This window comes from Eschrichtius robustus, chromosome 18 (genome assembly GCF_028021215.1).
Source record: "Eschrichtius robustus isolate mEscRob2 chromosome 18, mEscRob2.pri, whole genome shotgun sequence".
NCBI lineage: Eukaryota > Metazoa > Chordata > Mammalia > Artiodactyla > Eschrichtiidae > Eschrichtius > Eschrichtius robustus.
This window is the reverse complement of record NC_090841.1, coordinates 4,020,837-4,035,905: the sequence shown is the minus strand read 5'-3', so window position 1 is coordinate 4,035,905 and position 15,069 is coordinate 4,020,837. Positions and strand designations below refer to the sequence as shown.

Below are 15,069 nucleotides of genomic sequence, written 5' to 3'. Positions count from 1 at the left end.
TCATTTAGGAGAAAAGGGCAGATCAGCATTTAGATGATCAAAGCCAACCTCATGGATTTCAGGAAATTTCTTTGTAAAACCTCCCTCCCTCCCAACAATGGTCAGACCTCCCCTTTTGTTCTCTCTAAGCATTGTCCCTCTTGAAAGGGTTGCTGATTAGCATTTCTGAGTAAGCTTCTGCTGTCTGTTGAGTGACTCAGCCAGAAGTAGCAGAATGAACACTTAGATGCTACTTTCTAGATAACTACACAAAAGCTCACATGACTGAACTCTGATGGCAGAATTTTCTGCAGCCCACGGTTCTACTTTTTCAACTTTGACACAACTAGATCGGACGTTTGCAAACAGACCCTAGTGTTGCCAGCTAAGGGGAAGCTGTCTGCCCATCTGATCGGCACCGTGGATGTGTGAAGATACTGGTCCAGGCTCCCCTGACCACCCCCCCTTCAAACACACATCTGTCCCCAGTAAGGACCCAACATTGCCCAAAGCATCCAACAGAAAGACAAGAGTTGAGCATTTAGCTCCTACTCTCCCAGATACTTCTGGTTTTTAGTGTATTTTTACTTTGAGATAAGTTGATGCTCACAGAAGAGTCGCAAACATAGTACAGAGTTGCCATAAACCTTCACCCAGGCCCCCCACAAAGTCAGTATCTCCTATCACCTTAGAATCATGATCAAAACTAATTTAATGACACTGGCACAATACTACCCCAACTACAAAGTTCAAAGTTCACCAGTGTTACATATATACAGTGGAATACTACTCAGCCGTGAAAAAGAACAAAATAATGCCATTAGCAGCAACACAGTTGCAAGTAGACACTATCATACTAAGTGAAGTCAGTCAGAAAGAGAAAGACAAATATCGTATGATATCACTTATATGTGGAATCTAAAATACGACACAAACGAACTTATCTACAAAACAGAAGCAGACTCACAGACATATAGAACAGACTTGTGGTTGCCAAGGGGGAGGGGGGTGGCGGAGGGATGGATTGGGAGTTTGGGATCAGCAGATGCAAACTATTATGTAGAGAATGGATAAACAACAAGGTCCTACTGTATGTATAGCACAGGGAATTATACTCAATAACCATCATGGAAAAGAATATGAAAAAGAACGTATATATGTGTATAACTGAATCACTTTGCTGGACAGCAGGAATTAACACAACATTGTAAATCAACTATACTTCAATTTAAAAAATTAGTTCAGTGTTTCCTCCAATGTACCTTTTCTGTTCCAAGAGCTGATTTAGAACTGATACTGCGTGTAGCTGTCACATCGCCCTAGTCGTCTCCAATTCTGGTTAATTTTAACTTGTGTTTTTCACAAATCCTGATGCTTAATTCTTTTTATCAGTAAGAGTCAGAAGCGCTCAAGTTCACAGAAGACAGACAGTAAGAGTTAAACAGAATCTGGGACTAAGGGAGGGGAAAATAAGTGACTGGCTAGAACTCAAACCTAACACCTTTGCCTGTTTTTATAAATGGGAACGGCACAGACATTTCTTTAGTCAAATTCAAAATCTGCACCAGATCTACCCATACAAGGGTCAACTTGATAAAGCAATCACCCGTCCAAGTCGGTTCTCCTAGACATTTGCTGTTTCCTTAGAAACATCAAATACAAAACTGGCTCAAGGCTGACATGCTTTTGTTTCTAAAAATACTACATTTCAAGAAAGCTCAAGCGTTTCATAGCTACCTGAAATAAACAGTGCCAAAGGCCCCCGATTTGAAGGCTTTTATCTGCAGAATGCCTCAAAAGGTGCCTCCAGCGGTGCAAACCTGATAAGCGTTCTAATTACAAGCATCTTCTATGGCCTTACTTGCTACTGGCATGTATAAAAGTAAGGATTCTTGATGTGCTGTGACATTCATGTTCAGAAAATATAGGATAGGAGTGCTTGGTTTGGAGATTAACCAAGTATATGCCTAGAAATTAAAAACAGCTAATGCTAACTATGTGAAGAGATTATATGTTAACTAGCTTGACTGTAGTATTTCCCTATGTGTATCAAACCATCATGTTGTATGCCTTAAGAACATACAAGTTTTATTCAAAATATAAACAGATCAATAAAAAACAGCATAAATGGAAGAAAATCTTGAGGCCGTTTTAAAGTAGGTAAATGGAATGCTTTCAACATAATCAACTATTCTTGATAAGGATTTTATATACCTTTACCTTTGCCAAACTTGACAAGGATGACTGTCTCACAGGAGATCTATAAACCTTGGTTTTTAATACAACGATGTGTACGTGAATCAAAAGGAAGTTACGATTGTTACCAGTATCTTGGTATGGTTTCTCTGTTAAACTATAAGCACCTTAAGTGTGATGACCAGATCCTACCTAAATTCTGCAGCTTTAGCCATTTAGACAGAATCGCTCATCCTCGCAGCCCCCTCCATGATCTTAGATCTGGTACCATATACAACATTTACCACCGCTATTCGGGTACAACCTGCTTTTGAAGATGATTTTGTTCTCTTCACTCCTTAAAAGAAAAATATCCTCTTAGGCATCAGGATCCCAGCCTAATATTATGAAACTGTGATGCTATTAAACATACCACTCAGTGCTCAATTCTCCTTTCTATAAAGGCAAAATTCTATTCCAAACTTATCCTGACAAAATCAGCAAAATATTCATATGAAGCAATTTTCTCTTAAGGCAAACCAACTTTAAGCAATGCAATAGCTTGACAAAGCTCGAGTTATTGCTTTAATGAAGATTTTCGCCAGCTTAAACTCCCACCTGAAATGAATGACTCATTCAAAGCTCAGTGTCTGTAAACATTCCTAACTTGCTTTGAAGGCCTCATTTCAAATACTGGAGAAAACCGTTTGACAGCCCTGAAACTCACTGTTTTAAATGGCATGCTCGACAGTCACATAAAAAGACTGCACTTGCCTGATCTTGATGACATAAACATTGCCCATTCCTTTGATCAGGAAATCATTGCAAGGTATTTTCCGGAAGAAAAATTGTGTAACTTGAAACATTTTTTAAAATTTAGATACACAAAATTAATTATTCGCCACCAGGTTCCACTAAATAGCAAGCTTTCTATAAGCTTTTAATATTTAACTTAAAATGCTTAAAGGGAAATGGTATCATTCATATGAAATGTCCAGAACAGGAAAATCTACAGAGATAGAAAGTAGATTAGTGGTTGCTTCAGGCCAGGGAGGAGCGGATGGGGAGATGTCAGCTAATGGCTACAGAGTTTCTTCTGCAAGTGATAAAATGTACAACCATCACCACAACTTTAGAACAACCTTGAATATACTAAAAGCCGCTGAACTGTATCCTTTAGATGGGTGAATTATATGGTATGTGAATTATCTCTCAATAAAGCTGTTAAATTTTAAAGGAGATGTGATTGTACACTTGAAAAAAAGGAATCTTGTCAAGTGGACATGTATACAATCTTTCATGTGTAGACGTAATAATTACACTGTAAAATCTACTCATTGCTGGATGATTGAAGACAGTTACTATCTTCACAGTTAAGGTCCTAGAAGATCAATGCCTAGGAGAAAAAGACCATGTTCTATTTCTCTATGATTATGATAATCCAAATTCATTGGCTTCCATAATGGAAAACTTCAACATACCACAGCTTCAGATCAAACGCTGGTGCTATCTGCAGTGTCAAGAACAAGGTTTAGAGAGACATCCATTGACATGGCACAAACCCTCCCAGAATTTCAAGGAATTGCTTGGAATTTGAGTCACCATGTCTGGCATTCCCCTGGGGCTGCCAAAGCCACAGTCAACCCCAGCAGTGACCTTCTCACTCCCACTCGCCTGGTGGAGCCTCCTTCTTGGATGGACACAACAGTCCAAACGTTAACCCCGGACCATCCATCGCTGCCCTGAATTGTACCACGCTGCCCCTCACCAACCTCCCCAAACACCCAGCCACCACATCCCGCCTTGGCAAACTCCAACCCCTTCCGTGAAGTCAAAACACCAGCTGCCCATGAAGGCAGTCACAGAGCAACTGCCACCATCATGAGGTTCCAAGCCAGAGAGGGCCTCGGGTGGGGAAGGTAAGTGCGAGAGCTCGGTTCCAGGGAGGGCCAGCCTACGGAGGTGCAGGGCGTCAGATACACCAGACATCCCCCACTCCACGGATCAGCATGAGCCCCATCTGTCCCATGTGGTCCCTTCTTTTCAAAAGCCTCAGTTTAGACGCAAGCTACCTGGGATCAACACTCCATGCCCCAGCTTCCAGGAAAAACCATTAATGTTTTCACAAGAAAAACTATATTAAGAAAAATAAATCCTTTATCAACTCCCTTTGATGAAAATATTCCTTTGAGTAGCTTTATCAACTTTCAACAGTCATGACCAAGACAAAAAGCCTTATTTTTTTAAAAAGTCAATATTTTATAAAACGATTTCAGTGATATTCAAGTGCTGAAACAATATTGTCCAACATTTTGTAAAATCCTTAAACTATAAGCCAAGAAGCTTTAAAATCAATTCTTTAATGAACTACGAGTCACATTACCCATTAGTAATTCCTAATTAAATATACAGTGGAGGTAAAGTGAATATTGGAAGACCATTTTCTAGAACAGCAGGCACCATACTTTAATTTCTTAGAGCCTATTCAGTATATTCTGAAACCTATGCTCACAGTATAAGCCATGAACTCAGAAACTGTATGAATTGTAAGATTTAACGTATTTAACTAATTCAATTATACACTCACATACAAGGCTTTAAATGGAATGGTTTGTGTCTTACCTACTTTACTCCTAGCCAACCCACGGTATACTCCCACTTAGCCCTCCCCTACCCCCAAAAAAGTACAAATGAAACTGTGTAACAGGCAGCCGCTGGAAATCTCTTTGATTAATAATAAAAATCAGTTTCAAAAGTCAATGTGAGTCTTCAGACATAGAGAACAAACTTATGGTTACCAAAAGGGAGGGGTGGGGGGAGGGATAAATTAGTAGTGTTTTATACACTACTATACATAAAACAGATCCAACAAGGACCTACTGTACAGCACAGGGAACTATATTCAATATCTTGTAATAACCTATAATGGAAAAGAGTCTGAAAAAGGATTTATATATATATGTGTGTGTATAACTGAATCACTTTGTTGTACACCGGAAACTAACACAACATTGTACATAAACTACACTCCAATAAAAAATAAATAAATTTAAAAAATTTTAAAGTCAATGTGAGTCTTAATTACAGAACAGGTTGTGAGGCCCCACTACCAAGGCTTTTAAAAATCTTCATCTTCCATGGGAACTAGAGAATTCAGACAAAAAACAAAGACCCCTATTTCATTCTCCCAGCTTTAAGCATGCACAAATGGATACCGAAATTAATAGGAACTAAGCAAAAACACTACTTGAAAATATCTTAAGGTCAGACATGAGAAAGTCTAAGGAAATGGAACTATAATGTCAGTGCCGGATTGCAGATGGTTTAAGTATATTTCACAGAGTTGTGTATCCATCACCCCAGTGAAACCCCGTGTACATTACAGTCATTCCTCTTTTCCCAACCTACTCCTCAGCCCTAGAAGCCACTAATCTTATGTCTCCACAGATTCGCCTCTTCTGGGTATTTCATATAAATACAATCATACAGGAGGCCTATTACTGGCTTCTCCTAGCATAATGTGTTCAAAGTTAATTCATGTTGCAGAATTGCATTCTTTTTTGTGGCCAAATGATATTCCACCGTATGGATGTACCACAGTTTATTTACTCATTTGTCAGTCGACAGACATTTGGACTGTTTCCACTTTTGCCTACTATCATAATACTGCTAGGGACTTTTATACCAGTTTTTGTGCGGACATACGTCTTCATTTCTCTTGGGTATGTACACCTCGAATTGTTGGATCATATGTAACTTTACATTTAACCTTTTAAGAAACTGCCAAACTGTTTTCCAAAGCAGCTACACCATTTTTCATTCTCATCAGCAATGCAGAATGGTTCCGATTCCTCCACATCCTCGCCAACACCTGCTACTGTCTTTTTGATTAGAGCTATCCTAGTGGGTGAAGCGGGAACTCGTGCTTGAGGCTCTGTATCTTAAACCAAGCCCACTCATCCTTGAATTCGGTCTCAGCTATTCTTCCAAGCTACACGCTTAAGTATTAAATAGGCCCCAATGGTCATTCTTAAAACCCAAAATACAGCCAGGATAATCTAACACTCTTTTAATAAATGAAAGTGTCACTTCTGCATAGTATATGCACTATTATTTTATCCCAAATCCTATCAAGCTACAATAATGTCCAACAGCCAGGCCTTTCTGAATAAAGATGTCAGGCTAAGCTCAAGTGCTAAGGCTGCAGAGGAACACTTAACACATAACAAAGCTTTAGTCGGCGCTTTCACAAAGGAGCCCTGGCCTGGAACTCAGGTTTGTCAATAATCTGTATGTAACCTGACCAATCACTTACCTTCTCTACACCTGAGCATGGTGTTCTGAACCACTCACAGAACTACATCCTGAAGTCACTCCCAGAGATAAAGTTGTCTAAGCCTGAAAGTTTAATGAAATTTGCAAACATGCTCACTGACATGCCTAAAAGATCTAGCTTTGCACAGCAGAAAGACTTTGGGTTTAGTAGTCAGGCAGGCTAGGTTCTATTTCCAGCTATGCCATTTAGTAGCTAAATGGCCATATTCAACATGCTTCTCTGTCAGTCTCCTCGTGTGAAGGTAAGACTGCCTTCTTCAAGAGGTTCTGAGGTTTTATAAAGCCAGTGTAGCTAAAGCGTCCAAGAGAGTGGCCGGCAAAATGCAGACATTTAAATGTTAGCGTCCATCCATCTTCCCGCTAACTCTGGGCAAAGTTTCCCAGCAAATAAAGCCCTCTTAACAAATGTCCTGGGCATTGAGAGCTGAATGCGAGTTCTTGTGACCGGAGGGATTCCATTATAAAGCGCTTCTCCACATTACAGTCGGTAACTCGTTAAAGAGAGCTATCAATTAGCTTAAAACAGGACTGGGGAATTCTTGGAAGGGCACTCAGGGATGCAGAGACAAGAAACCTCATTTTTGCCAGGGACGGAAGCCTGAAAAGGTCCTCCGGGCTCACAGCCAGCCTGAGCACAGAACCAACGCAAAGGAGAGAAAGGTACGAGCTATATTCCCATGACCCGATTGGAAACGCGGGTGTAGACTGCCAGGCTTGAGGGGGAGGGGAGGGGAGGGGAGGGGGCTGGCGACAGCAGAGAGGGGCAGGGGGCTGGCAAGGTGCGTGGAGAAGCCCAGGAGAGGAAGCCAAGCCCCGTCCCAGCTCTGAATTAACCGCTTCCTGCGACTCTCGGCTGCCGCCTCCTACCTGATCTGGTTGTCACGGAATTTGTTGAGATGCGGTTGGTTGAGGTAAATGGTGCGGGCTGGTGCGTCCAGCAGGTCCCCAACAGACGTGGCCCGGGACATCTCATCATCTGCCTTCTTGTAGCCCAAAGAAGAACGAACAGGTCCTGTGGAGGAGAGGCGCGGTCAGAAAGCAGAACACAAAGAAGTCACGCCCGGCACAGGCAGCTGCACGGGCGGGCGGGCGGGCGGGGACCAGCTGGAAAGGATGCTCTGGGCGACGCGCCGCAGCTGCACCTCGGCGGCCCCTGGAGACGCGCGCAGCTTGTCGGCTCGGCTCCGCCCCGCCCCGCCCCGCCCCGCCCCGCCCCTGCTGGTCCCCAGCGCGGAGGAGCCTCTCCCGGGGGTGGGAACCTCGCCCCTCCCGCACCTCGCCCCTCCCCCTCCCTCCCCTCCCCCCCCTCCCCTGCCAGCCGGGCCCGGGCGCGGGGAGCGCAGGCCCCGCGGGGGTAGCGAGGGGCGCACCCCTGCAGGTAGGGCCACGTGGGCCGAGCGGACGCGGGGAGCAGAGGCCAGCGCCTCCCCTCCCCGGGCCGAGCTCCCCCTCCAGGCCCAGGGACTGAATTCCGGAGCTAGGCTTTCCCTGCTTCTTTGCGCTGAGGAACGGAGGGGCACAGCAAGGGGGTGTGCCCTGCATTTGGCCGCCAGAGAGGATGGTGGAAGACACCTCTGTGCCCCAGAATGAAATTCCAGACCCTCCGTGCAGAGGGCTGGTCCCCTGGTTTCTGGAACAAACCAGCAGCTTTTCTCCCCCGACGCGCCTGGCGACCTGAGAGCAGAATCCCGCCCATCCCCGCTCGCGGGCGCGACCTGAGCCTTCATCCAGGGCTTCTGTGGTTAAGACCCAAGCCAGTCTATCTCCTTAAGATGCGATTTCAGTCCTAGAGCCGAGCTTCTCTTAGGCTAAAGCTCCCCATAACCTTCCCTTGAGGAAGGGTCGGCAAGGACAACGATGACACACCCAATATGTCTGCCCAGGTGTGCACCCCTCCACATACACACACACACCACACCTCCAAATACAAGACAGGGTCCCTCGCTGGACGGGGCCACCCACCTCGCGATTTGACCTTGGGGGGGGCGGGGCCCTGACGTCAAGGCCCACCTAAAAATATGTGCCCTACAGATGACAGTCTTCTCTGCTTTTCCTTAAATTGCATCTGCCCTAATACCTGCCGCGCTTTCCACCTATAAAAGAAACAGGTGTTGCACGTAACTTCGGAAACGGGCATCTCACTTCAGTAAACAGCCACTTCATAGCTACAAAGCATGTTCAGAAACATTTTGAAAGAGACAGCTTTGGCTGTGGAAGTATGTCATCTTTTTTAAAGTGGTTAGAATCCTATTATAATCCTCATCCTAAGAAGAGGACAACCAAATGTAAAACGGTATTGAGAGCTGCTGTGGTCTCAGTACAGGACCCGAGCCTCAGACCCTGCCCTCCAGCCCCCGCTCTCCGGGGTCCCTTTCCTCTGCCTCCGCTTACCCACAGGGGCAGCAGAGGGCAGCAGGTCCTTCGAGACTGGCTGGCCCGGGAGCCGCCAGAGTAGGCTGGTTTCAAAGCATTTGCTGATTTAAGGCCGACGTCCCACTTTGTCCTCCTCCACAGCCTTATCATCATTACCTGACACTATTTATTTATGGTCTGTCTTCCCAAGTCCAAGAGCAAAAGCTCCAGGGCAGCAGAAACATGTTCTGTTCAATGCAGTGACCTTAGCGCCCAGAACAGTGCCTGGTACACAGCGGGCACTCATATTTGCTGGCTGAATAAGTCAGTTTTACTTCAGTCTTATAAAAGGTCTACTTGAATCCTCCAGGCAGGGATGCAGTGATTTGCACCGAGGGCTCAGACCTGTGACCCTACTGTGGGCAAAACGGTTCACTGCCAGGTGGTCTTTGCTTTGTTAGTGGCTCTCAACCCTGGCTGCACATCATCACCAACAAAGCACTCAAAATTAACTAGTTCCTGGGCCCAACCTTGACGAATTCTGACTCTTTTCTTTTTAAAGCTCCTCGAGGGACACAAATGGGCAGTCATAACTGAGAATCCCTTGTAAGAGGCAGCCGAGAACACAAACAAAAAAGAGCTGGCTCCCGCTCTCAAAAATGTTAACCAGTACAACCACGGTTACCAGTGCACCAGCATCTACGACCAAGTGACCAAGAGGGGGCTTGAAGGTGCGAATAGGGTCAGAGGTCAGCAGCCTCTCTGTGCCAAGGGTGGGGAGCTGGTCAGAACAGAGTGTGAGGGCAGACCTCGGAGTCTTAACGTCTGGGTCAGGTTTACAGTCAGAGAGGGGAGAACATCGTGGGGAAGGACAAGAAGAACTTAGACAAAGACCCAGTAGACAAAATGCACTGGGGACCAATTGGAAAAAACAAAAACCAGCACTGAGGATGCAAATTGGAAGACAGAAAGGAAGCTCAGAAACAAATAGTCTGTGGCCAGACTGTGGATGATTTAAATGCTAGGGGAAGAAACTTGAACTTCATCCTGAAGGTCAGATGAACCACAGAAGGTTTCTAAGCAGGAGAGAAATGCACCTGGCAGTGACTTAACAAGCAAAAGCAGAAAAAGGGGAGAATTTGGAGGTAAGGCAGGAAATTAACTCTACACTCTAGAAGCAAGAGGATGAAAGCATGAATTAAATGGAGAATGGGAAAAAAGATGGACATGAGAAACATCTCAAAAGAAAATTCTGCACGACTTCTTTTGGATGAAATATATGGAGCAGAAAAAAGAAGAAGCATTGGATGATTGGGATTTGAAGAGGAGACTGGGGCCAAAAAAAAGCATCACTGACAGAAATAAGAATGGAAACAAGTTTGCCCAAACAAGAATTTCAATGTTGGATAATAAATATTAGGGTAAAAAAATTATTGACACAAACAATTAGTGATAACAGTACTAAGTGAAATATGTCCCAAGTACGTAGCATGCACCAGGCCAGCTCGTCTTTCTATACGACAGTAGGGCCAAATCTGGAATTTTATTTTAAGTAGAAATATAGTCTCCCTCACCCCACCCCCAAGACTCAGATAACTTTCTTCTGCCTCAGTGGCCTCATCTTGACCCAATCCTCCTTTGGAGAAAAACGTTAATATTTTCAAAATAACACAATTTGTTGAAAATGTCTTGCCTAAGGAAAATACTGTACCATATATAGCAAAGCACTTTATGACTAAGGTTTCAAATTCAGACTCATGAGATGAATCCTGAGTTAATGCACTTTGAAAATACCACCGCACAAAATCAGAGTGTATGTTTACAACTCCCCCACGTACATAAGCCCGGTGTCAGCAGACAGAGACAAGTCAGGAAACATCTACTGAGAAAGAAGCCGAAGTAAAAGGAAAGAATAGACACAGATAAGCACAGTGCAACACAGACCGAAAAGCTGTCAGCCAAGACCACGCGGGCAGGGGTTTTGTCTATTTCTCGGCTCCACCCCCATCATTCTGAGTAATGCCCAGCACACAGGAGGCGGCCTGTAAGTACATGTCAACTGGATACACAAAGGGCTGACGTAGTGTGTGCCTTCTGAAGAGGCCCACCCCGCCCAGCCCGGAGCCAAGGACAGCTCCCTGGTCTGGTAACCTGACCCCTCTCCTCCCGGAGCCCAGCGGGCAGGTCTGTACCTTGCAATCCCCTTCATCCTTCCCACCAGGGATGGTTACTTGGTCCACGTTGGGCCACTAAGGGTCTGCCTTCTGGAAACTTTGACACGGGACCCGGGGAGATGATTTGTTTTTCTGTTAAGCTGTCTTATGCCAACTTGATTATTAGACCAGCTGAAGAACCTAGATGGGTAGAAGGAAAATTGTTCTGCCCTTTCACTTGCAAAGGAGTTTTACTCTCTCACAGAAGAAATTCTTGGGAAAGAAATATTCTAGTCTTCCTAAGTCAGAAACCTATTAAAGTGAGAAGCCTTTCGGCAGCACCTCTGTAACCAGCTCTGTGGAAAGAGTCAGACCTCGGACATTGTCTCAGAATAAAGAATTTGGCAGGTCTTAGTCCTGGCTTCCTGGGGGAGTGGCCTCTGGCCCCTTGGAATTTTCCAAGTAACAGGAGTGTCTGTGGGCCCTTCTGAGCAACCTGCGTTTATGCCAATGAGGTGACTCATAGTGGACCCTGGACAGTCTTAGAATGGGGGCTGACCTGCCAGAAAAATCATACGACTGCAGAGTTGGGGGTTGAGCCAGTTGACATCAGCCTGACCTCCTGACTGGGGGTGCAGGAGGGAGACACGGGGACTGGAGACCTATATACAGGAATCCCATAAAAATGCGGGACCCTAAGTGTCCACTGACAGATGAATGGATAAAGAAGATGTGGCACATATATACAATGGAATATTACTCAGCCATAAAAAGAAATGAAATTGAGTTATTTGTAGTGAGGTGGATGGACCCAGAGTCTGTTATACAGAGTGAAGTAAGTCAGAAAGAGAAAAACAAACACCGTATGCTAACAAACACCATATATATGGAATCTAAAAAAAAAAAACGGTTCTGAAAAACCTAGGGGCAGGACAGGAATAAAGACGCAGACGTAGAGAATGGACTTGAGGACACGGGAAGGGGAAGCTGGGACGAAGTGACAGAGAGGCATGGACATATATATACACTACCTAATGTAAAATAGATAGCTAGGGGGAAGCAGCCGCATAGCACAGGGAGATCAGCTCGGTGCTTTGTGACCACCTAGAGGGGTGGGATAGGGAGGGTGGGAGGGAGACGCAAGAGGGAGGAGATATGGGGATAATATGTATACATATAGCTGATTCACTGTGTTATACAGCAGAAACTAACACACCATTGTAAAGCAATTATACTCCAATAAAGATGTTAAAAAAAAAAAGATGGCCAGAAAATTGCAGCTTATAACACATACTGAGCTAAAGAGAGGGGGTGGGGTCAGGACACACAGAAAGGAGGAGCTTTCATGGGAGGGCGGAGGAAACATCTGGAAAACAAAGGTCGCCCTGTTAGGCAGGAAAGTTTCTCAGGTAGAAAGTTCTCTCTGGTGAAAGTTCAACATGTAGACAAGTAATAACACCCATGTAATGAAACCCCAACAAAACTATGGACGCCAAAGCTCAGGTGACATGTCCTGAGGAAGCTTCCCACGGAGACCCTGCCAAACCTCGCTCTGTCTCTTTGGGCTGCTCCTGATTTGTACCCTTTCTGATAAAACTATAATCATAAGTTTGGCACTCTTTCCTGAGCGTTCTGAGTTATTCTAGTTATTACTGAAACTACAGGGTCAATGGGAACCCTGAATTTGTAGCCAGTTGCTAAGAAGTGCAGGTGGTCCGGGGACCCCAGACCTTGCAGCTGGGCTCTGAATGAGGACAGACTTACAAAGAATTGTGTCCTAAACCTGTGAAGTTTGACTAATTCTGGGTAGTTAGTATTAGAATCGCACTGCAGACATCACTGAATTCTAGGATGACGGAGTCAAAAGGGAAACTGTTAACAATCACAAAAGTGTATTAGGTCCGAGGAAAGCTGGGTGAGAAGCCAGATCTGCAGACACTTGAACCCGATTCTCCTTCCACTGGAACCAGCTGCCCTATGAGCTCAGGCCACCTGAGCCTTGATTTTTTTCATCCGCAAAACAAATCAATTACAGAAATCAAGGGTTGGCAAACTTTTTCTGCGAAGGGTCAGGTAGTAAATATTTTAGGCTTTGGGCCACACGTGGCCTCAGTCTCATTTTTTTTTTAAACACAGAAGTCTTAAATGTAAAACCCATTCCAGCCCCCAGGCCCACAGGCCAGATTTCACTGACCCCTCATTTAAACCAAGTTCTTTTACAGTTAAACTGACTATATCCCAACCCCCTCCTCAAGGGGAAATTAGACTAAATTTCCCCTTTATCAATAAGATAGGACATAAAATTCCTGGAAACATAGGTGTTTGGGCTTTTGCTACGTCAGTTAAAAGTTGGATAGGTAAAAAAAACAAGGTCCTACTGTAGAGCACAGGGAGCTATATTCAATATCCTGTGATAAACCATAATGGAAAAGAATGTGAAAAAGAATATATATATACGTATAACTGAGTTACTTTGCTGTACAGCAGAAATTAACACACTATAAATCAACTATATTTCAATAAAGTATTTTTAAAAAAATTTTTTAAACTTGGTTATGTCATCTTCCTAATTTTTTTATGTACTTGTAAATAAAGGTGTTTTTTTTGCCTCCAGAAAGATTTCCAGGAAACTAGTGCAATCATCACAGAGCTTTGCAACAAGAGGTATGTGCATGTGCAGGGGTGCGTGCGCACGCACACACACACACACACACACACACACACACTCCCCTTCCCAAAGAGTTTCAAGTTCAACTCTGGCCTCTACCCTACGTTTACAAAGATGTTTCTAATCCTTCAGGACACAGATACGGAGCAGTCCAGCAGCCAGGAAAGCACTTGGGCTGATTATCTCCCCTAATCAAATCAACATAATGAAAACACTGTACAAAAGCAAAACGTGACTCTTCTTGCCTTCACAGACACACTTTGGAGGCCTCTTCTAGACCCCCACTTTGCGCAAACCACACCTCCCCAGATACAGCATCAATGATCCACCTTCACCGTCGGTGAATCCGATGGAATCATCATCCGTCGGTGAATTCAAAGGAAATACACGGATGGATCAGGGACTCTCATTACTGCAAGTACTGATGGGTTTCTCTTTTTTCAGGGAAAGAGGAGATGAGGAGGGAAATAAGAGGCTGTGCGCAGCTATGATTTAAAATGTTGTGGGGTGCTAACTCATCCAAAGTTACGGGGCACCTCCTAGACGGAAAGCATGCTGCCGGGGAGTGGGCAGGGAAAAGGCACACAGCTTAAGGCAGAAGCTTACATTTTAGCCAAGGCAACAGAAACAAGAGAGAACAAAAATCTGGGAATTCAGAGGACAAAGGTGACTGCCAGGCTCATAACAGGGCCAAACACCAGGGCAATTTCATTAAGGAAGAGTTTGGGGTTTCCCTGGTGGCGCAGTGGTTGAGAATCCACCTGCCGATGCAGGGGACACCGTTCGATCCCTGGTCCGGGAAGATCCCACATGCCGTGGAGCAACTAAGCCCGTGCGCCACAACTACTGAGCCTGCACTCTGGAGCCCACGAGCCACAACTACTGAGCCCACGTGCCACAACTACTGAAGCCCGCATGCCTAGAGCCCGTGCTCCGCAACAAGAGAAGCCACCACAATGAGAAGCCCGCGTACCGCAACGAAGAGTAGCCTAGAAGAATGGCTATGATTTGGATGTGCAGAGAAAGCACAGAGCCTTCCAGGAATGGTACCATGGGAGCAGAGACACAGGCCAGTGATGCTTTATTCACAACCTGGTCGGCTCCAGCTGGTGGGTGAAAGGTGAGCCATAGTCTTCTGAAGCCTCGTTTCCAGTAAGTACAGTAATACAAACTGGGCTGTTCCTTGAAACCCATTTTATACCTTAGATATGTTGAAATCCATCATGTAAATTACGTGAAGACAAATGTGCTTTTAAGGAAATATGTTTAATAGACAAAACTAAAAACAAAGAAGAAAAGCTATGTTTCAAATATTCAATTCAGAGGATTTTTCTATATGGGCTGGATTGGCTAAGCCTTAAAATACAAGCCCAGTGAATTTTCTGGAGCAAGTCCCTCTGTTGCTGG

At 44.7% G+C, this 15,069-nt stretch overlaps 1 protein-coding gene across 2 annotated transcripts in view; it reads right to left on the bottom strand.

Moving 5' to 3' along the window:
- Positions 1-7,493, bottom strand: part of LOC137751745 (phospholipid-transporting ATPase IB) — a 445,791-nt gene extending 438,298 nt beyond the window's left edge. The window contains exon 1 of one of the 2 annotated variants that reach the window (XM_068526376.1): positions 7,357-7,493. In XM_068526376.1, coding sequence (XP_068382477.1) covers positions 7,357-7,457 — 101 coding nt within the window. In that variant the 5' untranslated portion in view covers positions 7,458-7,493. The remainder of the gene's footprint in view (positions 1-7,356) is intronic. The other variant, XM_068526375.1, reaches the window with a different exon arrangement.
- Between the last annotated feature and the right edge of the window lie 7,576 nt (positions 7,494-15,069).